This window comes from Diospyros lotus, chromosome 6 (genome assembly GCF_014633365.1).
Source record: "Diospyros lotus cultivar Yz01 chromosome 6, ASM1463336v1, whole genome shotgun sequence".
Lineage (NCBI taxonomy): Eukaryota > Viridiplantae > Streptophyta > Magnoliopsida > Ericales > Ebenaceae > Diospyros > Diospyros lotus.
Genome location: NC_068343.1, coordinates 11,032,314 through 11,055,784, shown reverse-complemented (window position 1 = coordinate 11,055,784; position 23,471 = coordinate 11,032,314). Strand labels below are relative to the sequence as shown.

Below are 23,471 nucleotides of genomic sequence, written 5' to 3'. Positions count from 1 at the left end.
TCATGTTTAAACCCCCCCACATACGTCCTTTTCAGTTAAAAAAAAAAACAAAAACAAATTATTAGATGAGAAGAAGGCCGTGAAGGCCCAAGCCCAAACACAGATGAGAAGAAGGCCGAACCGCTGAGGAGTTGGGCCAGAGTGCCCGCTAGTATCTATAATCTACTTTCTTGGCTGCCGCTTCCACTTTTAACTTCTGAGTCTCTGTTCGCAACTTCAACTGGTGATAACAATGGCGGGTAATTCAACCTCCTCCTGTTGCCGTTCTCGATTTCATTTGAACTTTCGTCGTGTTTACTTCGCTCTGATAGTTGATAATTGAAATGATCGTAGTTCCAGTTTTATTTTATTCTTTTTTTTTTTTGAATATGATATTTGTTGCGCGCAGGGGGACAAGCGGACAGAGAAGACAAGGTCTCGTTGGAGCTCACTGAAGAAATCCTTCAGAGCATGGAAGTCGGCATGATCTTTCGCGACTATGTGATTTCCTTTCTCACGTCTCAGCTCCTCATTCATTTCTTGTTTCTTCAGTTTCAATTTTGTACGTTCTCCGGAACAAGCAACCTAGGGTTTCATTTGCTCAAAATTTGCTCCATTCGTTTGCAAGTTGCAACCTTAGAAGGTGATTGCACAAAAAGATAAACACACGTATAAATGAACGAGTAACTGTTGTTGGGACAGTCTAAACCATCAATACACCAACAACACATTTGCTTTCCTCTTTGGCAATGAGGTTCATGGCATTCTATGTTGTTTTAGGCTCGTGAATTATGACTGGTGAATTAGGTTTGATTTTGTTCTATATAGAGCCCACCGATCGTATGTCTATGGCTGGGGAACTATCAGAGTAATGTTACTCAAGGAACCACTTTCAATCAGTTTGGCCATGTGATATCTAGATAGAACGTTGATAATAATGAAATAAAATAAGAAACGGTAATCACCAGATGGATGTTGGACTACTTTTAGGAGAGTGTGCTTAAAGCTGTTACTATATGGTGCTTGTTACTTTGACGAGGATATCAGATATGCTTTCTGTAGCTCTATTGGATGCACTCGACTTTTCTGCATAACTATTCACAAGAATTTGATGCATCTAACACTTCAATGCTAAATGACGAGGTGTGGAAGCAATTAAAAATTTCTAAATAAATGTCAAGCGAAGGCTTCTGTTTGTGATTTTGTCTGTTCTTTTGAAGTAAAAATATGATACAAAGAAGTACCTTTTATTGGGGCAAATCCTGTAAGTAAGAAAGAGCAAGAAAACGTTAAATATCAATAGCCAAATATGACTCATTAAAAAATTGCATAAAAAAGGTAGACAAAATTTAAAATCTTCCCTGATTGGTACGTGTTTTTCGTTTGCTGCATCTGAAGTTCAACGATTTATTCTTGGCAAAATATATATTTTAACCCTTGTACTTGTATGTTTTTTTTCATTTAGATACTCGAACTTTTTGTTGTTTCAAAAACACCCATGAACTTGCAATTTCGAGTCAATTGCGTCCTTGAATTTTTTATTGTTTCAATTACACTCCTGAATTCATTGTTCTCAACAAATTTATTGAAGTGTGCAATTGACTCGAAATTGCATAGTTCAGGGGTGTAATTGAAACAACATTGTTTCAAAAAGTTCAAAGGTACAATTGACTCAAAATTGCATAATTCAAGGGTGTCTTTGAAATAACAAAAAGTTCAAGTGTCTAAAAAGTGGCCATTGACTCAAAATTGCATAGTTCAAGTGGCCATTTATTCTTCATATCTGTTGGGGTTAATGGTTCATTACACAATTCCTTTTAGAAGTATATTTGTTCTATTTGTTTGTTTTGGTTGATATCCAAATTTCGATATTCTGTATGGTTGATACGATTCTATTAAATTATTTCTGGTCATGATTTCCTTTGCTTTGGGGCCTCCATTCATCTTGTCTCCATTATTGGATTTTGTAGAAGAATTGAATAATAATCTCTCACTTAATCATAATGTACACAATGGGGGTCCTTTTATAGAGGAGAAGAGAAAATACATATAGAAACTATAGAAACCTACCTTCTACAAGAAATACTGCATAAGAAAGAGATACATAAAGGATACATATTTACACTATTAGGAATGCTTCCTAAGTCAGACTTAGGAAACTTCTTATTCTAGATTAGGAAGGAATCTAATGATATTTGTTGCATCTTTGACCTCCACACGTACCATATTACCATACACATATCTCATCATGCTTCAACACTCTCCCTAAAGTTGGTGAATGAATCTCTATCATTCCTAGCTTGCTTACTAGACCCTCAAACTGTTTGATGGGCAACCCTTTGGTAAGAGCATATGCCACTTGATGGTTGGATGACGCATAGGGAATATGAAGGAGGCCTGACTCCAATTTTTCCTTGATGAAGTGTCGATCAATTTCTATATGCTTTGTCCTGTCATGTTCAACAGGATTATGGGTAATATTAATAGCTGATTGATTATTACACAAAAGTTCAATAGGCATTTGCACCTGGACCTTCAAGTCCTCTAGGATGATTTGTAGCCATAACAGCTCACACAAACCAAGAGCCATAGTCCTGAATTCTACCTCAACACTTGATCTTGCCACAACTCCTTGCTTCTCCAAGACATCAAGTTGCCCCCTAAGAACACACAATACCCGGTTGTGAATCTCCTATCAAGTAGAGACCCTCCATAATTGATATTTGTGAATCCTTGTATCTTTAAATCAGCTCCTGGGGCAAATAGAATGCCTTTGCCCAATGTAGCTTTTAGGTAGTTCAATATTCTCCTCACGGCATGCATGTGTTCCTCGGTGGGATTGTGTATGAATTGACTCACTAGACTGATAGGAAAGGTTATGTCAGGCCTACTGTGAGAGAGATATATCAACCTACCCACTAACCATTGGAACCTCCCTATCCATAGCCTCTCCGATAGGATTCTCTTGCAATTTTATGCTAGGATCCACTGGTATACTTGCTCCTTTTCCTCCTATCAAACTTGTTTTAGCAAGCAAGTCATGTACATACTTATGTTGAGACAAAAAAATCCTTGCCTTAGAGTATATTACTTCAATTCCCAAAAAATATTTCAGCACCCCAAGGTCCTTAATTTCAAATTCCTTGTGTTACAATTGGGAGCACTGTTGGTCTAAGAATTCACCCAATATTTCAGCACCCAATAAACCAACAAATATGACCACTCTTTAAGTACTCTCTCACCGATTTAACCATACAACATAAATATAAAATTAAAGAATTGACAAAGAATAGAGTTAGAGCAATCAACCACTCAATACACTGAGATTTATCCTGGTTCGGATTGATTGAAGTCAGTCCTATATCCAGCCTTCACAGAGAGAGCAATCCACTATAATTTTGATAAAATTAGTACATAGAAATCACTTGCACACCCCACAATCCTCATTGAAAGACCAAGAACCTTCACTACAAGATTACAAAGATATCTCTTCTATCTTTTCTCTAGCAATACAGCTCTCACAATCAATGAGTACGATCAATATATCAGGCTCTCAACAGATTACCCCACGCCTCTTATTTAGACATAAGAGGCGTGAGTTACAATGAGAGAATACTCGGACAAATGCCCTATCTACCCCTCACTTAAATTTATGTGCAATTAGTCTTTTATTTCCTAATTTGCCATTGCTGCATATTAGCCTAATATAACCAAGTCCTTCTAGAATTTCCAGCCACTCAATGCAAAACTTGAATAACAATTCTCCACCATTTTGCTTTGAGTTTCTGCCTGAAAACTTGCCTTCATCAAGATGCTCATCATCTGGACTTGCATAAAATTGATCATTTACATAATATAATCCGCAAGAGTCTTAAACAATGGTGTAATTTTGCCATAGGCACTGCCTTAGTAAATATATCGACTGCATTATCCTCACCAGCCATCTTTATTAGGTATACTTCCTTTTTTTCAAGTATCTCCCTAATAAAATGGTACCTCACATCAATATGCTTAGTTCTCTCATGGTGAGCTTGATTCTTAGCTAAGTGAATAGCACTTTGGCCAGCCATCACACATTAGAGTAGCCTTAATATTTTTCCTTAGGAGTTCACCTACTATACCTTTCAACCATAAGGCTTCTTTTATAGTTTCAATAACTGATATATACTCAGCCTCAGTGGTAAAGAGAGCCACTACAGATTGTAAATTGGTTTTTCAGCTAATGGTTGAATTCCATACCTTAAACACATATCCTGTAGGGGATCTCCTCTTATCTATACCCTTTGCATAATCAACGTCAGTGAATCCTAGAATATTAGGCTCTACATTTAAACTAGTTTCACCATAAACTAGAGCCATATTGATTGTTCCTTTTAAGTACCCAAATATCCACTTAACGACTATCCAATGGTATTTTCCCGGATTAGCCATAAACATGCTAGCCACACTCATAGTATGGGCTAAATCCGGCCTTGTACACACCATACAGTACATAAGACTACCTACAACACAGTAGGGAATTTTCTTCATCTCTCTCATGCTCTCTTCATCACTCGGTGATTGAATGTGGGACAACTTAAAATGCTGAGCAAAGGGAACATTGACTTCCTTTGCCTCAAGCATATGAAACTTTCTAATGAGCTTCTCGAGATGGGACTTTTGAGATGGCTGGACCTTCCTAAGTCGTCTATTTCTAGATATTTCAATACCTAACATCTTCATAGCCTCTCCTAATTCCTTCATTTCCAAGACTGAATTTAATTTCAGCTTTAAACTTTGGATCTCCACATGTGATTGACTTGCTATCAACATGTCATCTACATAAAGGAGGAGATATATGGAAATCTTAGAAGAAACATGCCTAAAATAAACACAACTATCAAAATTACTTCTCTTGAACCCTTGACACAACATGAATGTGTCAAATTTCTTATACCACTGTCTAGGGGATTGCTTAAGTCCATATAAGGACTTTTTCAACAAGCAAACTTGTTTCTACTTTCCCCTAACTTCAAAACCTCTTGGCTGATCCATTAGAATATATCATGGTGTAAAGCAGTGGCCACATCCATCTGCTCTAGGATTAGATCTAAATGGGCAGTCATATCAAGTAAAATCCTTATAGAAGTGTGTCTTACCATAGGGGAGAACACTTCATTAAAATCAACTCCTTCCACTTGGGTGAATCCTCTTGCTACTAACCTAGCCTTGTACCTAGGTTTTGATTCATTTCCTGCTTCGTCCTTGATCTTATACAACCATTTGCAGCCTACCACCCTTTTACCTAAGGGTTTATCGACAAGGGTCCAAGTTTTATTTTTCCTTAGAGATTCCATTTCAGATTCCATGGCTGCAAGCCATTTATTTGAATCTTTGGATCTCATAGCCTCTTCATAAGAAAGGGACTCATCTCCAGCTACCTCTAATGCACTTGTAAGTGCTTATGCTACAAGATCTGAGTATCCAAACCTTGATGGAGGTCTTACTACTCTCCTTTGCCTATCTCTAGCTACATTATACCTATTTAAACTAGGGCTGCTACCTGAACTTGAAGAACCAGCATTGTCAGTGTGCTGGTTTTCATCATAACTAGAGGAATCATTAATGTCTGATAGCTGAAAGTTATCTAAACTAGAGGATCTTATACCAGCACTATGCTGGCCTGCTGCTAAGCCCATAGGACTATCATTAGCAGCATCATCCAAGTCTCAGCTGTCACTTGCAGCATCATAACTGCTGCTGGCAGTATCATGACTGTCACTTGTTGCCTCATAACCAACTCTTACAGCATCATGACTGCCACTTGTAACATTATAATCAAGCTGTTTCTGAACAGCTTCTTTTGCCTTCCCTTTTCATCCTCTATCGGATCATTTTTCAAGAAAGAGTTTTCCTTAAAGACTACATCCCTACTTATAATAGTCTTTGCCATATCTTCTTCCAAACACCAAAGTTTGTAACCCTTCACCCCTATAGGATAGCCTATAAATAGGCAACGTTTGGCCCTAGGTTCTAACTTGCCTTGCTTTACATGAGCATAGGCAATACATCCAAACACCTTTATGTGCTCAAGGCTTGGTTGATGACCTTTCCACTTCTCATAAGGTGTTTTAAAGCCTATGGCTTCCGAGGGGGACCTATTAATCAAATATGCAGCTGTAGTTACAGCTTCTCTCCAAAAAGACTTAAATAGCCTAGCATGTATCAACATGCATCTCACCCTCTCTAAGAGGGTTCTATTCGTCCTCTCAGCCAAGCCATTTTGCCTAGGGTTTTCGGGGGCTGTTAGGTGTCTCACTATGCCATTTTCACTACACATATGAGAGAAATTTTTATTACAATATTCTAGCCCATTATCAGTTCTAATTATCTTTATTTTCTTACCCATTTGATTTTCTATCACGATTTTCCAAGTTTTAAATACCTCAAAAGTTTGATCTTTTGATTTTAAAACAAAAACCCAAACCATCCTAGAGAAATCATCTATTATGGATAAGAAATATCTTGCTCCTCCATGTGTCAAGGATTGACTAGGGCCCCATAAATTCAAATGGATATAATCCAATGGGGCTTGAGATGAGTGGGTGGCTTTCTTAGGGAAATTGACTTTAATAGACTTTCCTAGAATGCAAGTTTCACACTTGTCTAATGCTGTAAATTTTCCAGCACTTAGGATTCCTTGATCAGACAACTCCTTAAGGCCTTCATCGCTTATGGGCCATCCTAAAGTGCCATAGACTAGACTGATCACTACAGTTTGCTTCTCCTAAGGCTGCATCACCACTTAATGTGGATGCCTGCAGCACATAAATGCCATTCTTAAGGACAGCCTTCATGCACACTAGGGATGCTCTCAATACCTTAAGCATTCCACTATCTCCCTTATAGGAGTAGTCATTTTTATCTAATTCTCCAAGTGATATTAAGTTCCTTTTTAAATCAAGAACATACCTAACATTAGTTAAAATTTTAACTAATCCATCATACATTCTTAAGGACAGCCTTCATGCACACTAGGGACGCTCTCAATACCTTAAGCATTCCACTGTCTCCCTTATAGGAGTAGTCATTTTTATCTAATTCTCCAAGTGATATTAAGTTCCTTTTTAAATCAAGAACATACCTAACATTAGTTAAAATTTTAACTAATCCATCATACATCCTAAGTCTAATATTTCCAATTCCCACTATTCTTAAAAGGACTAGTCTACCTTCACCAATTTCCTTATAGTCTAGCAACCATTCTTTGTGATGAGTCATGTGAAATGAACACCCCGGATCAAGCACCCACACATCCTTTTCATCCTTGCTAGACACTACTAATGCATCAGCACTATCATAGTCACAAATGGAGTTTGAAAATTCTGGACTAGACTTATCATTATACTCTTTCTTTCTATTTGGACAATGCTTCTTTATATGCCCTTCCTCATGGCAATGGAAGCACTTAATCACTTTCTTGCCACTTCTAGATTTTTGACTAAGACCTAGTTTTATGTCTAGTCTCTCTCTTTTTTGTCCTAAATTTCACTGCTAGTACATCTCCAGCAGTCTTTTTAGCCTCTACTTTATGTTGTAATTCCTTAGAATTCAAAGCCCCTATAAAATCATCTAGAGCCAATTTGTCTCTACCATGCTTCAAGATGTCAACAAAAGTTTCATATGATTTTGGAAGTGAGTGCAATAAGACTAATGCCTTATCCTCATCATCATACTTAATATCAATATTTTCAAGATCTAAACATAGTTTATTAAAACTATCAATGTGATCTTATAACTTTTGACTCTCAACCATCTTGAAAGAAAAGAACTTTGTTTTCAAATATAATTGGGTAGAAAGAGTTTTAGTCATATAGAGGGTTTCTAGCCTATTCCAAAGGTCTTTCGCGGTTGTCATCTTTGACACCTCCTGTAATACTGTCTCCAAGGCTAAGAATTAGAGTGTTAAATGCTTTCTTGTTGGTTTCCTTTCTCCTTTCACAGATTTCTTTTTTTTGTTCTTCAGAGAGAGTATCAGGTATTTTCTTTTCGGCCTCTAAGGCTTTATCTAGACCTAGGTTTCCAAATAAGGCCCTCATCTTCATTTTCCATAGGCCAAATCGTTTTGGCCATTGAATTTCTCAACATCATACCATGCGATAGAGGCTGTAGAACCCATTCCTGCGAGTATGTGTCAAATTCTAACGAATCTTGAAGGTTCTTGATGAGAGACCCGACTCTAATACCAATTTGTTACAATTGGGAGCACTGTCGGTCTAAGAATTCACCCAATAAACCAACAAATTTGACCACTCTTTAAGCACTTTCTCACCGATTTAACCATACAACATAAACAGAAATTAAAAAATTGACAAAGAATAGAGTTAGAGCAATCAAACCACTCAATATATCGAGATTTATCCTGGTTCGGATTGATTGAAGTTAGTCCTACATCTAGCCTTCACAGAGAGAGCAATCCACTATAATCTTGATGAAATCAGTACATTAAAATCACTCGCACACCCCACGATCCTCACTAAAAGACCAAAAACCCTCACTGCAAGATTACGAAGATATCTCTTCTATCTTTTCTCTAGCAATACAGCTCTCACAATCAATGAGTATGATTAATATATCAGGCTCTCGACAGACTACCCCACACCTCTTATTTATAGACATAAGAGGCGTGAGTTACAATGAGAGAATACCTGGACAAATGCCCTATCTACCCCTCACTTAAATTTACATGCAATTAGCCTTTTATTTCCTAATTTGCCACTGCTGCACATTAGCCTAATATAACAGAGTCCTTTTAGAATTTCCAGCCATTCAATGCAAAACTTGAATAACACCTTGGCTAAATTCTGCTTGAGAAGTTTATGTTCTTCATTATTTCCTATCACCACAATGTCATCAACATAAACTAGTAAGGCTGTTACCTTTTCTCCCAAATGCTTGATGAAGAGGGTATGATCCCCTCTACTCTGAGAGTACCCCATAGAGTTCATAGCCTTAGAGAACCAGCTAAACTAGGCTTGTGGGGATTGCTTGAGCCCATACAAAGCCTTCTTAAGCCTGTATACTTGTCTTGCTGCTCCTTGTTGAAATCCTGGAGGTAACTCCATGAATGCCTCCTCTTCCAAATCTCTATGTAAAAAGGCGTTTTTGACATTAAGTTGTTGCAACTTCCACCCAAAAGTAGCTGCTAAGGATATAAAGACTCGAACTGTGGTCATCTTTGCCACTGAGGTAAAAGTCTCAAGGTAGTGTATGCCATAGGATTGAGTATAGCCCTTAACCACCAGTCTTGTGTTATACCTTTCTAGGGTGCCATCAGCCTTGTATTTTAAATTGAAGACCCACTTGTAGCCCACTGGCTCGACTCCCTTGGATCTAAACACTAATTCCCAGGTCTGATTTTTATTTAGAGCCCTTATCTCCTCCAACATAACCTCCTTCCATTTTTGATCCTTTAGTGCCTCCACTGATTTTGGAATAACAATAGCATCAAGGATGTTAGGAAGCTTTTATGGCTTTGGGAAAGGCGATGGTAGGATAGATTATTGGCTAAAGGATGTTTAGTACAATTTCTGACCCCTTTTATAACAGCAATGGGTAGGTCTAGATCAATAGGTTCAAGGTTAGATAGGGCTGGAATGGAATCTCCATGAGTTGTTACTTCCATACTTGGGTTAGGAGTCGATGGTGGTGCAGGCTGCGGATCATCAATGGGTTGCCTTCTTTTGAATACATAAGGAGAGCCCTTAAACCTAACAGGGGATGATAGCCGTTGATCTGCTTGTTCATTGTAGTTTGTATTTTGATGAGAGGAATTAAGTGGAGAAGTATGTTGAGGAGAAGGATAAAGAATCAGATTAGGGAGTTGATCAGTGCCATCAAGCTTACTAGAGCTTGATGTTGTTGATTCTAGGGTAGGGAAGAAATTCCTAGGGTCTTGATCCCCATCCCCTACAGCCTCCCCCTGAGGTCTAGCTTGAGGAGAACCAAAAAATGATTGAGACTCAACAAAGGTGACTTCTTTGGAGACATAGAACTTTTGTGAAGTAGGGTTGTAACATTTATAGCCTTCTTGGGTAGGAAAATACCCAAGGAAGACACATCTATGAGCTCTAGGATTAAGTTTGTCCCGATTGACTTTAGGAATGTGAACAAAACGTACATACCCAAACACTCTAAGAGGTAGAGAAGAATGCAAACTTAGATATGGGAAAAAGGATGCTAGACATTGGAAAGGACTTCAGTTGTTGAGAACCCTAGATGGAACCCTATTAATCACATAAGTTGTTGTTAAAATAGCTTCCCCCAAAAAATGTTTAGGGACATGGTGATGATGAAGAAGAGTTCGGGTCACATTGAGGAGATGTCTCATCTTCCGCTACTCCATTCTGTTGTGGAGTATCTATGTAGGAAGATTTATGGACTATCCCCTCTTGTTGGAAAAACTGATGCAAGTGATTATTGAAATAATCCCTTGCATTATAAGTCCTAAATTTCTAGATAGGTGTGCCAAATTGAGTGGAGATCATTTTGCAAAAATATGGTAAGACAGACCCAATGGCAGCCGTATCTTTTAGCGAAAAAACCCAACACATGCGAGTACAATTATCTATAAAAGAAATAAACCATTTTGCCCTAGAACAGTTGTCTTGGATGGCCCCCAAACATCATAATGGATTAAAGAAAATGGCTTGGATGAAATTTTATTGCTAATTGGATAGGACACTCAATGGTGTTTAGCCATTACACACATATCACATTGAAAACTACTAGGGTCTAGAGTCTTAAACAAGGTAGGAAACATCCCTTTTAACAGAACAAAGGGGGGATGACCTAGTCTAAAATGATGGAGCCAAATAGTAGAAAGATCTGAAGCTGATTGGGATGAACAAGCAATCCTCACTTGTCTCCTTTTAGGACAATCACTCTCCCCTTGTAAGACATACAACCCATTTTGTTCATCAGCCACACCAATCATCTTTCCCGTGTCCATGGCCTGAAATTTACACATATGTGGAGGAAAAATAGCATGGCAATTTAGGTCTTTAGTAAGCTGATGAATGTAAATAAGATTGGTAGCCAAATTAAGTACATGAAGTACCCGGTTAATAGATAAATGAGAGCTAAGATTGACTTTGCCCTGTCTTGTGATAGGAAACAGAGGTCCCATTGGCAATAGTAATCTGTTTGGTGGTTTCAAGAGGCTCGTATGTCTCTAAAACATGAAGGTTAGGGGTCATGTGATCAGTGGGTCCCAAATCAAGGATCCACATGTTAGTCCTATCAGTTTTGGAGGCTGAAAAAGAACCAAAGTTTAGATATTTACCTTGTTGTGCAAGAGAATAGGATGCTCCATCTTGGATTGTCCTTAGGAAGGATTTCAGCTTGTTAATCTCCTCTACATTCAACTGATTAAGATTAGTTCTAGATGCTTTTCCTCCTGCTCCTTGTTTGAGAGATAAACCTGGTGCTTCATGTTCCTGAACCCTCCTATCTTATTCAAAACTGCCTCCATCCCATGCAATTTAAAGCACGCCTCCCTAGTGTGCCAAGGTTTCTTACAGTAGGTACACCACTGCCCCTCCCAGCCTAAGTTCTTGGTTTGAGCTTTTGACTTCCCAACTTTAAATCTTGCTCCCTTTTTGTTGCTAGTCATCAAAGCTAAACTTTCAGGGCTATGCTCATTGAGCATGGCACCTCTTCGGTTTTCCTCACTCCTAACAATGGCAAACACTTCATTTAGAGTTGGGAGTTTATCTCTACCAAGAACCTAAATTCTTACTTGATCAAATTCGGGATTTAGGCATGCTAGAAACTCAACAATTCTATCTCTTTCGAAAATTCAATTGAGGGTGGCAGCATCCTCACTGCACACCATTTTTATGTCTTGATAATGATCAAACTCCAACCATAATCCCTTCATCCTATTATAATAATCTGTAACAGTTAACTGACCTTGTCTAGTAGAGCCAATCTTGGTCTTGATCTCAAAGATCACCAAGGCATCCTAAACCTTTGAGTAGGTTTGCCTCATCGTTTCCCATATCTCCTTTGTTGTGCTTAAAAACATGAAGTTCTTACTAATCTCGGGCTGCATTGCACTCCATAGCCAAGACACAATGAGAGAGTCCTCAACATCCCATACTATGAAGGTAGGATCCGAGTCCTTTGGTGGAGGTCTAGTTAAGTGGCTGATCTTCCCCCGGCCTTTGAGGAAGATCCTGATGAGTTGAGTCCACTGTGGGTAGTTCCTACCATCCAGACGGGAGGACTGATGCACACTAGGCAAATCTCTCATTCCAATAGGCTGTTCAACCGGAGTTGATTCTCCAATTATCACAGTGGGAGCAGCCTCTAAGAATTCTGACATGTTCACTGGACAGATCGGTTGAACAAGGAGGAAGCAATGAAGGCTTTAGAGGGAGCAGAGGAAACACTGTGCAATGAAGGCACACTTGGGGTTCAAGGCAGATCAGGACGGAATCATTGGCTCTGATACCATGTAGAAGAATTGAATAATAATCTTTCTCACTTAATCATAATGTACACGATGGGGGTCCTCTTATAGAGGAGAAGAGAAAAGACATATAGAAACTATAGAAACCTACCTTCTACAAGAAATACCACATAAGGAAGAGATACATAAAGGATACATATTTACACTATTAGGAAAGTTTCCTAAGTCAGACTTAGGAAACTTCTTATTCTAGATTAGGAAGGAATCTAATGATATCTGCTGCATCTTTGACCTCCACACGTACACATATTACCATACACACATATCTCATCATGCTTCAACAGATTCTATTTTTTTTTTTTGGTCAATTTTTTCTATTCTCTTCTGGAGCTCCCTTTTCTGTATTAGTTTTTGCTCTACTTGTTCTACTTTTCTGACATTCCAATCACCATTTGCAGAATGGTAGAATCAGCTCAATGGATTTTCACAGGACATCTAGCTTTTTGGTGACAGCTAGTGATGATGAATCTATTCGCCTTTATGATGTTGCCAATGCCATGTATGCCATCCTTCTGTATTTGACACGGAATTGTTTCTTTTTGCCATATAGCTTAATTTGGACTTAGTTGTTCAGAAAATGTAGTTTCTTCTATTTTTGTATCCCCCATCCCTAAGGCTTGTGAACAATCTTTGTAGACCTAGTCTGTGTATCTGTTAATTTATTTATTTTTTTCTCTTTAATTGGGGATATTGACTACGAAATATATCTGGTTTGTTTTGACATGACTTTATCAAAAGTTTCAAATATTTTCTTAAAAAAATAATAATTTTGAATGCTTGGCTATTTAGGATTCACTTTTGAGAGATTTAATGTTGATGTAATGCATTCCACGTCACATTTCCTCATTCAACAATTCCAAACTATCTGTTTGAAACATCCTGGTAGGTCTGTTGAAGCCTTATACGAATAACTTGAGCTGTGAAAATTAGACAAAGAGCCCTAGCATGTAGACGACTTATTTCTTCGGCTTTACTGCAATTGAAATTTAAAATCCATGAATACTTTGTTCTGAAGTTTTTACCATCCTTACCTGGCTTTGAATAATATATTATTATTATTATAAGTTTATTCATGGCTGTATATGTACTTGTACTTGTCAATATCTATGCATATGCACATTTGCTTGGAGTAGTGCACTTCTGCCTGGTTCAGTTTCATTGCCCATTCAAAGTTGTTCATGTCTATTCATTTATCAATTGATTCTTGGATAATTTTATAAACTTTCAGTAACTTCAGTTCTTTCTCCTGTTGGCATGAAGTGCTGAGGAACCTTATTTGTTGGTACCAGGTGTTTGAAGACGATTAACAGCAAAAAGTATGGGGTTGACCTAGTTTCCTTTACTTCTCATCCCACAACAATTATATACTCCTCTAAGAATGGTTGGGATGGTATGTAGATCAAAAATAATGTTTGCAGGTGTAAGGTTTACTGGAATGATGTACTCATTACTAAAGGTTTTTGAGAAATACAAATTTAATTTTAATATTCAGAATCACTGAGGCTCCTCTCATTGCATGACAACAAGTACTTGCGATACTTCAAGGGTCACCATGATAGGTACCATTTTAACAATCATTGGATTTGTTTTGCCTCCTACTTACTGCTTCTGAACTGCAAAAATTATATGGCAGAAACATTTTCTGTTTTTGGTTTTGATAGGGTTGTCTCCCTTAGCTTGTGCTCTCAAAAAGAGTACTTTATCTCAGGTTCTCTTGATAGAACAGTTCTGCTTTGGGATCAGAGAGCTGAGAAGTGTCAGGTGTGAGGTCTTGACATCTCAATGCTTGTTCTTGAAATATGTTTAATTGGTACTCTATTTTATCCCCCTGTATTTTAGGGTCTCTTACGTGTACAAGGTAGGCCTGCAACTGCTTATGATGATCAAGGGCTTGTCTTTGCAATTGCTTTTGGTGGATGCATAAGGATGTTTGATACTCGAAAGTATGAAAAGGTTGGTAGCTGATATCTAGGAACATATGGCAACTGCTAGGAGAGATTCTTTTGTCCATATCTGTCAATTACACCAAAGTTTAACATGGTAAAATTTGAATTTTGAAGGGTCCTTTTGATATATTCTCTGTTGGGGGAGATATTTCCGATGCAAATGTTGTCAAATTCAGTAATGATGGGAGGCTTATGCTTCTGACTACTGCTGATGGACATATTCATGTTCATGAATCATTCCGTGGAACACTTGTAAGCTATTTTCCTCGTTCAACTTCAGCAAAATGCTTTAACAGGAACTTGCCAGCATTATACCATTCCTCTGATGTACTTTTTGTGGTGAATCTGAATTTAGTTATCCACATTCAACGTGAAGCCAGTTTTAAGTCAGTCCACCTTGGAGGCATCTTTCAGCCCTGAGGGAATGTTTGTTATATCAGGTGATGGAAGTATGCTTTCAGCTCAAAGTGTTTTGATCATCCAACACATCTTTGATTCTCTAGCTGCTGAGAGGAATCTGCTAGGGGACCCTCCAGTGGTGCTGTAAATGTCACTATAAATTAAAGAAATATTTTGGTAACCTTGTTATTTTTATACTGTTAAGGTCTGACTTGTACAAAATATGAGCGTAATTGAGTTAAGAAACAATGGATGAACTAGTGAGGAAAGTGGATAGAAGGGAAAAAGTTTGTAGCAAAACAGGTTGAGAGGACTAAAGAAACTTAGTGGAGAATTCTTAGGCATGACGTTGGGATATAGTAGCTTTGATAATGTCATAGATAGAAAATGACTGGTGAGTTAGAATCAATGTAGCCAACTCCACCTAAGGGATTAAAGCTAGGTGGTGTTATTGTTTGTTGTTGTTGCTTTTATCTGTTACTGATGTCTTATTATGAATGTTATTTTCTGTTTTCATCAGGAGGAATGAACTTCTATAAGCATTCAATTCTAATTACATTTTTCTAGGTTGTCCTCTCATCTAATAATTGTTTTGGTCTAAAATTCCTGTTCTTTTAAACTTCAGCTGTACTTTTTTTTGGGTGATAATTCATGGTTATAACTGAAGGTGAGCCTTTGTTGTGGAAGGTTGTTCCATTGTGACCTAGAGGTTACAGATTCAAGTTAGGAAACAACCTATTTGCTAAGAAAGGGTAAGGCTATGTACAATTGACCCTCCCTAGAGCTCGTAATGCGGGGGCCTCGTGCACTTGGTTTACCTGTTCTAATTCATGGTTATATAACTGTATCCAATATTTTTCAGTGGGTAATCTGGAAAAATGCCTAATCTTGCCCTCTAGACGCTGATGCTTTCTTGTTTCAACTACTTGGCAGGTTCAGGTGATGGCAGTGTGTATGCCTGGAGTGTTCGAAGTGGCAAAGAAGTAAGACAACTGATTTTTCTTCTCTTGATCACTGAACATTCCACCTTAATAAGTTGCATGGTGACATCCTGTTCTACTACAATCTTCTTCACTAACAACCTTGAAGCATGTAGAATTCATATTTTGACATATTTGGTACGTGAGCTTTTTTCTTTTTTGAGGGTCAAGGGAAGGTTGTCTTTGTACGCTGCCTTACCCTTGGTTTACAAAGAAGTAGTTTTTACTACTTGACTCATGAACTTCAAGCCACAAAGGAGCAACCTTACCAAAGCTATCTAGCTCACCCTCTGTTTGACATGTTCAATCAAAAGTGATCAAATGTGGATATGCTGCAATTTACTAAAGATGGTTGTAATCTTATTTACTGATCATTTTGAGCATTCATTTGCCTTCATACAATATTTTTCACCAAAACTGTTAAAGCTATGTAGAGTTCATATTTTGGTACTCACAAGAGTGATAAATAAATGCGTACTGCATTTTTCTTCAGGGTTTGGAAGTAGAAGTACTGAAGATGGTTCTAATCTTTTTCGCTGAGCATATTGCGCATTCTCTCTCTTTCTCTCTCTGTGCTATCTTTTGTGCTGATTTTCCTACTTATGTGGTCTACCATCTAATGATGAGATCCTTTTATGTCATTGTATTTTGCATATCTTTTAAGTCACGAGAAATGTGAGAAAACTGCAGTATAATTGTGATTCTGCCAGAACCTTCCAGCTCCATCAAGTTGTTCAAATTTCAAAAGTTCACTTTCTCTGGGTTGTTTTGGCAGTCAAAAGAAGCACTAAAGAATTTTATTCTTCTTCTTTTTTTTGCTGGGTAAACTTTTCCAAGGAATTTTATTCAATTTGACAATTTCTTTTGCCTGGAAAATCAACGTTCAGTTCTTAACTCAGACATGAAACCATCTTGCTGTATTAATCTTCATATTTACTATGATTTCTAGCTTTGTTTTTGCCTGACTTAAATGGTAACGATCATTCTTGCCTTGTCTAGGTTGCAAGTTGGTTGAGTACTGAAACAGAACCACCAGTCATAAAGTGGGCTTCAGGAAGCCTAATGTTTGTCACTGGTTCTTCTGAATTATCTTTCTGGATTCCTGACTTATCTAAATTGGGAGCTTATGTTGGAAGAAAATAAAATTTCCATTTGGCATGTGTTCATGTCTTTTTATTAAGCAGCAGTCAGGTTTGTTGTCTTTCCTGTTTCAATTATTTGTAGACTGCAGACTGATAACAGAACCCAACTTCATTTGGCCACATTTGATGTCTGCTACAGAGTTGCATTTCAAGAACAGCTGAAGGACGGATGGTAGCGCGTGTACTCCTTTCTGTATCATAATTTATACTTTATGAAGGTAATCTGTATTTCAGGTACCAAAATGTTATTTACATAGCTTGAGATATGTTATCAGACTGTTTATCGATTGTACAGTGCTTCATAATGAAGATTGGTCCGTGATTTTCTTCCTATATCAACAAATATCACGATAGTTCTCATTTAATTAATTTGAACTATGGAGATTCACCTGATCTACAAATTCTCTCCAGTACTTCTGATCTATTGTAGCTAAAATTAAATGAAGTTTGCTTTGTCACCTATGGTTCCAATGTAAAGGAAAAACAAATAAGAAAAAATAGCCTATCCGTGGATGAAGATCTAGCCCTGGCACACGAAGATATTGAGTTTTGAGGTGCCTAGATATTGGTAGGGTCCTCATAAATAAATGAACTCAAAATACAGTTAATTCAGAGTGATATTTACTACAATAGCTTCTGTGATGATCTGCTCAAAGTATGGGCATCCGTTTTAGGTCTTAGAGAATCATGGTGTGACATATTATTGATATATCATATCAAATTACAGCCAACTTAGAGAATAAGCTTGGCAACAAAAGCTTGCAACCAGGAAACTCCTTGACGTATGGCTTAATTATCTTGGTCCAAATGATTCCTTGGTGTGAACGACTAATGTGGAAGGATGCTGCTAATTTCTTCTTGCCAGTCTTGTTGTCTTTGCTGCAGAGCTTCAGATGCATATCTGTTGACTAATTTCCTGGAATTGCTTTTCTTAGCCCTCTTACTCCTTATAAAGTCTACTTTTACCAGCAGCAGAGAACTTTCTGGGCAATTGCAGCTGGACGTGGGAACTCTTCTTTAACTTAATACCATGAATTTGGAGTATAAACAGAAGTCTAATTGACTTCTATGGTGAACATTTCTCGACCAAGTTTGGAGATGATGCATTTGGACATCTAAGCTTAAATTGATTGGAGTTCCAATCCTTGTTGCTTGATTCAGTGGATACCCTCATGAAATGCTTGTGCTGCTGGCCTGCTTCGTTACTTGGAATAAGATTAAGGATCTTTAGTTATATGCTTCAAATAGGGTAAACTTCAGATTATTAGCCTTGTTCTTAGCAGTTCATATTTATGGCTATTGATGGCATATATCTATTGTCATCTAAATGTAGCTGCCAAACATATTTGTTACTGTTTTCTAACTCAGTTTCCTATTACCTGCCGTCAGAGGTTCTCGTCCACCCTGTTTCTTCCAACGAGATTTGTATTTCAGGTATTTGCACCATTATTTTGGATGTTTGTTGGTTCAACTGTGCTGTCATATCACCTGGTTGATCTAGCAATCGCACATCCTTTTAAGTTGGCTTCCCATAAATTGCTTTTAAAAATTGATTAGCGTTCTTGGAACTATCTAGCTATAGTATAAAATGCTCAAGAATTGAAGGTCCTTGGCTAGTGGTGACTACAAAAATTACATATTTAGTGTTACTCCCACCAGGTGAGATTAGCTCGATAGATTCCGGCTCATTATTCATTTTTATACATGATTTTATCCTTTACAAGATCTTTATATTTAGGGTGAAAAATAAATAAAAAAATAGAACCAAAAAAAAAAAAAACAGAAACCAGAGAGAGAGAGAGAGAGAATGTAGTTGGGGTGAAGTGTGAAAACTGAAAAGTGGGGAACTGAGGTAGTTGCAGTAGAGATGGAAAGGAGTAAAGAAAACAAACCAAATGAGAAGTTTGGAAACGAGTAGTTACATGAAAAGGGTGAGGGCGGAGGGAGGCAATGGGCCATGGGGGATGAGGTGATCTTTCTAGTATGGGACATTGTGTACTTGAATTCTCAAAAAGGTGTAAAGATCTCCTTTGGATCCACAACTAAATCTCTCTATGCATCTACTACTTACTCGGCTGCCAGCAAAGCCCAAAGCCGGAAAGCCTGTACCTTTTTCTCTCTTATGCTCTCTCTCTCTCTCTCTCTCTCTCTGCCTCTAAAATGACATTAGAGTCATAAGCTGCCATAAAGTTCGATGAATTGTCAAACCAAATCAAGGAATGCATCCACTGGAAATCTTGCTGATTGCGACCTCTTTTCAATTCAATTTTAATAAAGCTGTTCCTCCTCCTACAGCTCTCTGATTGGCCCTGGTCCCCCAAAGACATTAGCAAATATCACCACCATTCTGTTGAATCAATACACGTGCTTCTTAATTTTCCATAATTTTATCTCAGCCCTCCATGCCATTTGAACACACACACACACACGCACGCACACGCACGCCAGCCCGCCCGCCTTTTCTTCTTTCTAGATAAACAGTAATCTTATAAATATGGGTAATTTGGTAAGATTTTACTGTTATTCAAGAGAGTTATTGCATCAGGTAGTAGGGGTGTAATCACATATATATTTTGTTGGATGAGAATTTAAGTTAAAACAGTAAAATCTTTTACTATAAATTTCTTTTTGATAAGGTTGTAGATTTTGTTTAAGTTAAAAAGAAAGAGTAAAAGAATATTTATAAATTGCTACATTGTTAGATATAACTTAGATTCATAATTTATATAATTAAGATACTACTATATTACAAAAAACAAAAGAAAAGAAAAAAAAAAACTCTTGAAAATGAGAGCTCAATAACAAATCAACTCAATTTTGGAGATCATATGCTAACATGATGATTTACAATGTTACATATAAAAAAGAATATAACTAGGTAGCATGGTGGGTGGTGGCATATTTTAACAGAATCAAACGCCGCCTAAGGGGGCTAAGTGTTGGCGGATGATAAAAGGGCCTGGGGAAGCAGTAGCGCCCACCCCGAGGCAGTAGTTTTGATTGACAAGCGAAGGGACAAGCAAATAATTTGTGCCATTCACGATGCGAGGCCTATGCAAACTTCAAAATATATACTCTTCCCAATAATCTAACGGCCGCAACCTACACTCTTCCGCCACCCCCACTCCCACCCCTCAACTGATCCATTCATTCTCTCCTTCTTGCCTTCTCATTTTAGATAGAATTCGCCCTTTAATTTTCTTTTCACATTATTATACATATTTGTTTATATATATATATATATTATATCATTCTGTAATCTTTTCATCATCTGCCTTTAAGATACCCCACACACACAGAGATAGTGGGTCCCCTCTGCAAATCTCTGTCGTTGAACACTCTCAGCAGCAGGCTAGAGAGAGAGACAGAGAGAGAGAAAGATGGGTCAAGTCGAAGGAGTTCAGTCCGAGTATAGGCTCCCAACAACATCAATTAACTCATTTCACAACCAAACATTCTTTCCCTTTTATTATTATCGGGTTGTCCTCTTTTTTGTGAACCATTTGGGATTGATCTACCAAACCATAGAAATCTTTACTTGCTGAGAGGTTAAGGAATTATATATATATATATATATGATATGTAAAATGGTATTTTGTGTTATAATTATAAATCACTTCAAGCCGTGTGCTTCAATTTTTAATATATGAATATGACTACTAAATAAAAAGTGTACATTCTTTCGTGTTTATGTCAAATTTTGTAAGAAGAAAATGTTATTGAAACAAGATTTTTGTATAAATAATGGTTGAGAAATAGAATTTATACGGCAGTATTCAAAGATTTGAGGTTTATTTTATATATATATATATATACGCATATATAATTAATGAATGATGAATCCAAAACCTACATTAATTGTGTGAGGCCATTATTTATGTCAAATTAATTGCACGTACCCTCGGAGATTAATGCCATCTTTCTTTCTTCATGCCCAGCCCTTCACGTTCCCTTATCGAAGATAAAAACATAGCTAAATGACAATATATACATAAACATATGTAGCATATATATATATATCATCATCATCATCGACAACAAGTTCTACAACTAATACATCCTTAAACCTTCGAAAATAAGGGCAGGGGCAGCAGGAATGTTAGTTAAGAGTACACAACCATATAAAGGAAACAAATTAATATCCATATATATATATATGAAGCACCGAAATTAAATTACTAATGAGCATGCATGATAATATTGGAGCCGAAATGCCCGGATTATGGTTTGATTGGTAGCTAGCTAGGCAGAATCTGAGAACCCGCCGATGTAGGAGTTGAGGCTGAGCTCAAGGGAAGTCCGAGAGCTTCCCTTGGCATAGTCGGAATTGTAGCAGCCGGCGCCGGAGAAAGTTTCGGTCTCCGACTTGATGCTGCAGAAGCCAGCGGGCATGTCCTCGCCGTGCATGGGGAAGAGAGGAAGGGTTTCGATTTCCGGGGCGTCTTCCTGCTCTAATTCTTGGTCCTCTTCCGGGAATATTTCTCCCGCTGTTGAGTTTCTCTTGTCGAAGAAATGGTTGTAAGATGAAGAGTATGGATGATCGGCGCCTACCCAGAAGCTGTGCCCTACTGATCCACCAGCCGAAATCGAGCAATCCTGGAGGTTCAAGGAAACAGATTAGTATACTGTTCTCTCTCTCTCTCTCTCTCTCTCTCTCATATATATATATATATATATGTAAGCTGATTTGGAAGACAGTAAAATATTCGAAGTAATAAGTTTTAGACTACAAGACTAAAAACTTGCTTAGTCTGTGGCTAAAAGAACCCTTTCTGGCAACTCAGAGAGGAAAGAGTTTTCTTTTTGAAAAATGTTACTGATGATCAACGTTAGGTTTTGGTTTACCGGAACAAGAAGAACGCTGAACGACTACTACTGTCTGTACGTATATGTTTCCAAGGATTCAAGTATAGCAAATATTTCATGCTGTCATCTTGCCATATCCAAGGAAATTACAATCTGTAGAACTTGAACTAAGATCGTAGTTCAAACCAGCACTGTTTAGTGTGTGCAACTTACCCTAAAACTTTTCTCCATGGTTACAGGGCCGTAGCCATAGTTTCCCATCTGGCCTACAGCAAGCACACCTGGTGAAGAAGAAGAAGAAGAAGAAGGAGATGGAACCCCTGCAAATAACACATATTTATACATATTCATATATACGATTATATGTGTATATCTATAGGATGACTAGTCAATATATAGAGAGAAATTAATGAACAAGAGGTTTGTTTTCTGGGTCTTGAAACTTCACCAGCTTGGCCGAGGTTATGAGGGTACTTGGTGTAGATGGGGTCTTGATGATGATCATGATGAGATCTCCAACTTGGGCTTCTTTGGACAGGGATTTCGGCGGTGAACCTCTTCTTCTGCCGCTCGCGAGCTTTATGGTTCTGAAACCAATAGAAAACGTTCTTGCCCTCAATCTTGCCGTACTGTCGTAGCCTAGCCGAAATCCTCTGAATCTGCTCGGCATTGGGAGACCTAACTCCATTGTTGTAGTAAAGGTCCTTTAGTATCCTTATTTGGTCAGTGGTGGGTGTCCACCTCGTACTGCTCTGCCTGCACAAAAAGTTGGCCGCTTTGCCGCTGCCGCCATCTTCGTTCTGTTGTTGCTGCTGCTGGTTATTGTTTTGTTGTTGTTGAGCTTCCATGAAATGAAATTATTAAGATAGATTGAAGAACAGGAACAAAACAAAGAGTAGAAAACAAAATACCCAGAGAGAGAGAGAGAGAGAGAGATTGCTGGTGGGGTAGATGAAGTTGAGAGTATGAGATGGTGGAGATCATTGAGATTATAATAAAAAGGGAGGAGAGGGTGAGCACATGGAAGAGGATAATGAGAGGGTATCAGAGAGATATCTGGGAGAGAAGGACTGCTGAAGTTGACAGATGGATGGAAATTTAAAAAAAAAAAAGAAGGGACAAAAGAGAGTATGGAAAGTGCGGGATTCAGAGGAATTGCTTGGAGGAAAAGGCGTGCATGACAAAGGTATAATTAAGCAGCAGCTGCTGCTCAGATAGAGATAGCGATAGATAGATAGAGAGAGAGTGAGTTTTAGGGTTGCAGTACTGAGATGTCGATAATGGAGGTTTGATGATATGATGTGTATGTATTGGGGAGAGAGAGAGATAGAAAGAGAGAGAGAGGCTCTGAGTGAATGAATGAATGTTACAAAATGATATGTTTTTGCAATACTTTTTAGTGGAGATATATAGATGATCGTATATATGGTCCTAAAGCCTAATTGTAATAATAATGTGTATATTCTTGTACGTAGACATGGATGGCTTGGACAGGATTACAAATAAAGAAAACTTTCCTACTCCTAGTAAAGTTCCAGCTAAGGGAAGTGACCCATGTCTCAGAGATGGGTAAGGGTGTCCTTTAGGGCTTTGCTTGGGGTCACAGTCTTTCTACCGAGGGATTTTCCATGTTCAAGTGCTTAGATCATAGTCTGCTTAACTTGATTATATTTATATATATATATATATATATCTTTGTTTCATA

General features: G+C 37.9%; 2 protein-coding genes across 6 annotated transcripts; one reads left to right on the top strand and one right to left on the bottom strand.

Annotated features, from left to right (window-relative positions):
• Window positions 1–111: 111 nt before the first annotated feature.
• Window positions 112–18,740, top strand: LOC127804781 (protein ANTHESIS POMOTING FACTOR 1). 5 transcript variants are annotated; one of them, XR_008023737.1, is made up of 12 exons: window positions 120–239; window positions 389–480; window positions 12,892–12,992; window positions 13,783–13,883; window positions 13,986–14,254; window positions 14,333–14,446; window positions 14,554–14,691; window positions 14,795–14,879; window positions 15,772–15,821; window positions 16,818–17,009; window positions 17,100–17,178; window positions 17,933–18,740. XR_008023737.1 is itself a non-coding variant. In XM_052341787.1 (12 exons), exons 1-11 carry the CDS (start codon window positions 233–235, stop codon window positions 16,959–16,961), a joined length of 999 nt encoding a protein of 332 aa, XP_052197747.1. In that variant the 5' UTR covers window positions 124–232; the 3' UTR covers window positions 16,962–17,009; window positions 17,100–18,740. The 5 variants fall into 5 exon arrangements, 3 of the variants coding, with proteins under 3 accessions (XP_052197748.1, XP_052197746.1, XP_052197747.1); XR_008023736.1 differs by having other exon boundaries at window positions 17,930–18,740; XM_052341787.1 differs by having other exon boundaries at window positions 124–239; window positions 13,986–14,052; window positions 14,155–14,254; window positions 17,100–18,740.
• A 2,317-nt stretch (window positions 18,741–21,057) lies between these two features.
• Window positions 21,058–22,772, bottom strand: LOC127804732 (protein WUSCHEL). Its single transcript, XM_052341692.1, has 3 exons — window positions 22,215–22,772; window positions 21,980–22,086; window positions 21,058–21,556 (listed from the first exon to the last, which is right to left on the bottom strand). The coding sequence occupies exons 1-3, from the start codon at window positions 22,612–22,614 to the stop codon at window positions 21,203–21,205; spliced, it is 861 nt and encodes a 286-aa protein (XP_052197652.1). The 5' UTR covers window positions 22,615–22,772; the 3' UTR covers window positions 21,058–21,202.
• Window positions 22,773–23,471: the final 699 nt, after the last annotated feature.

Bases quoted from the DNA above. Each gene is read 5' to 3' on its own strand.
- LOC127804781 (XM_052341786.1), top strand. The intron at 13,884-13,985 runs GTATGTAGATCA...TTTAATATTCAG, and splicing joins CTCTAAGAATGGTTGGGATG to AATCACTGAGGCTCCTCTCA. The intron at 14,255-14,332 runs GTGTGAGGTCTT...CCTGTATTTTAG, and splicing joins AGAGAGCTGAGAAGTGTCAG to GGTCTCTTACGTGTACAAGG.
- LOC127804732 (XM_052341692.1), bottom strand. From the start codon at position 22,614: ATGGAAGCTCAACAACAACAAAACAATAACCAGCAGCAGCAACAACAG. The intron at 22,087-22,214 runs GTGAAGTTTCAA...TGTTATTTGCAG, and splicing joins TCATAACCTCGGCCAAGCTG to GGGTTCCATCTCCTTCTTCT. The intron at 21,557-21,979 runs GTAAGTTGCACA...TTGAACCTCCAG, and splicing joins CCATGGAGAAAAGTTTTAGG to GATTGCTCGATTTCGGCTGG.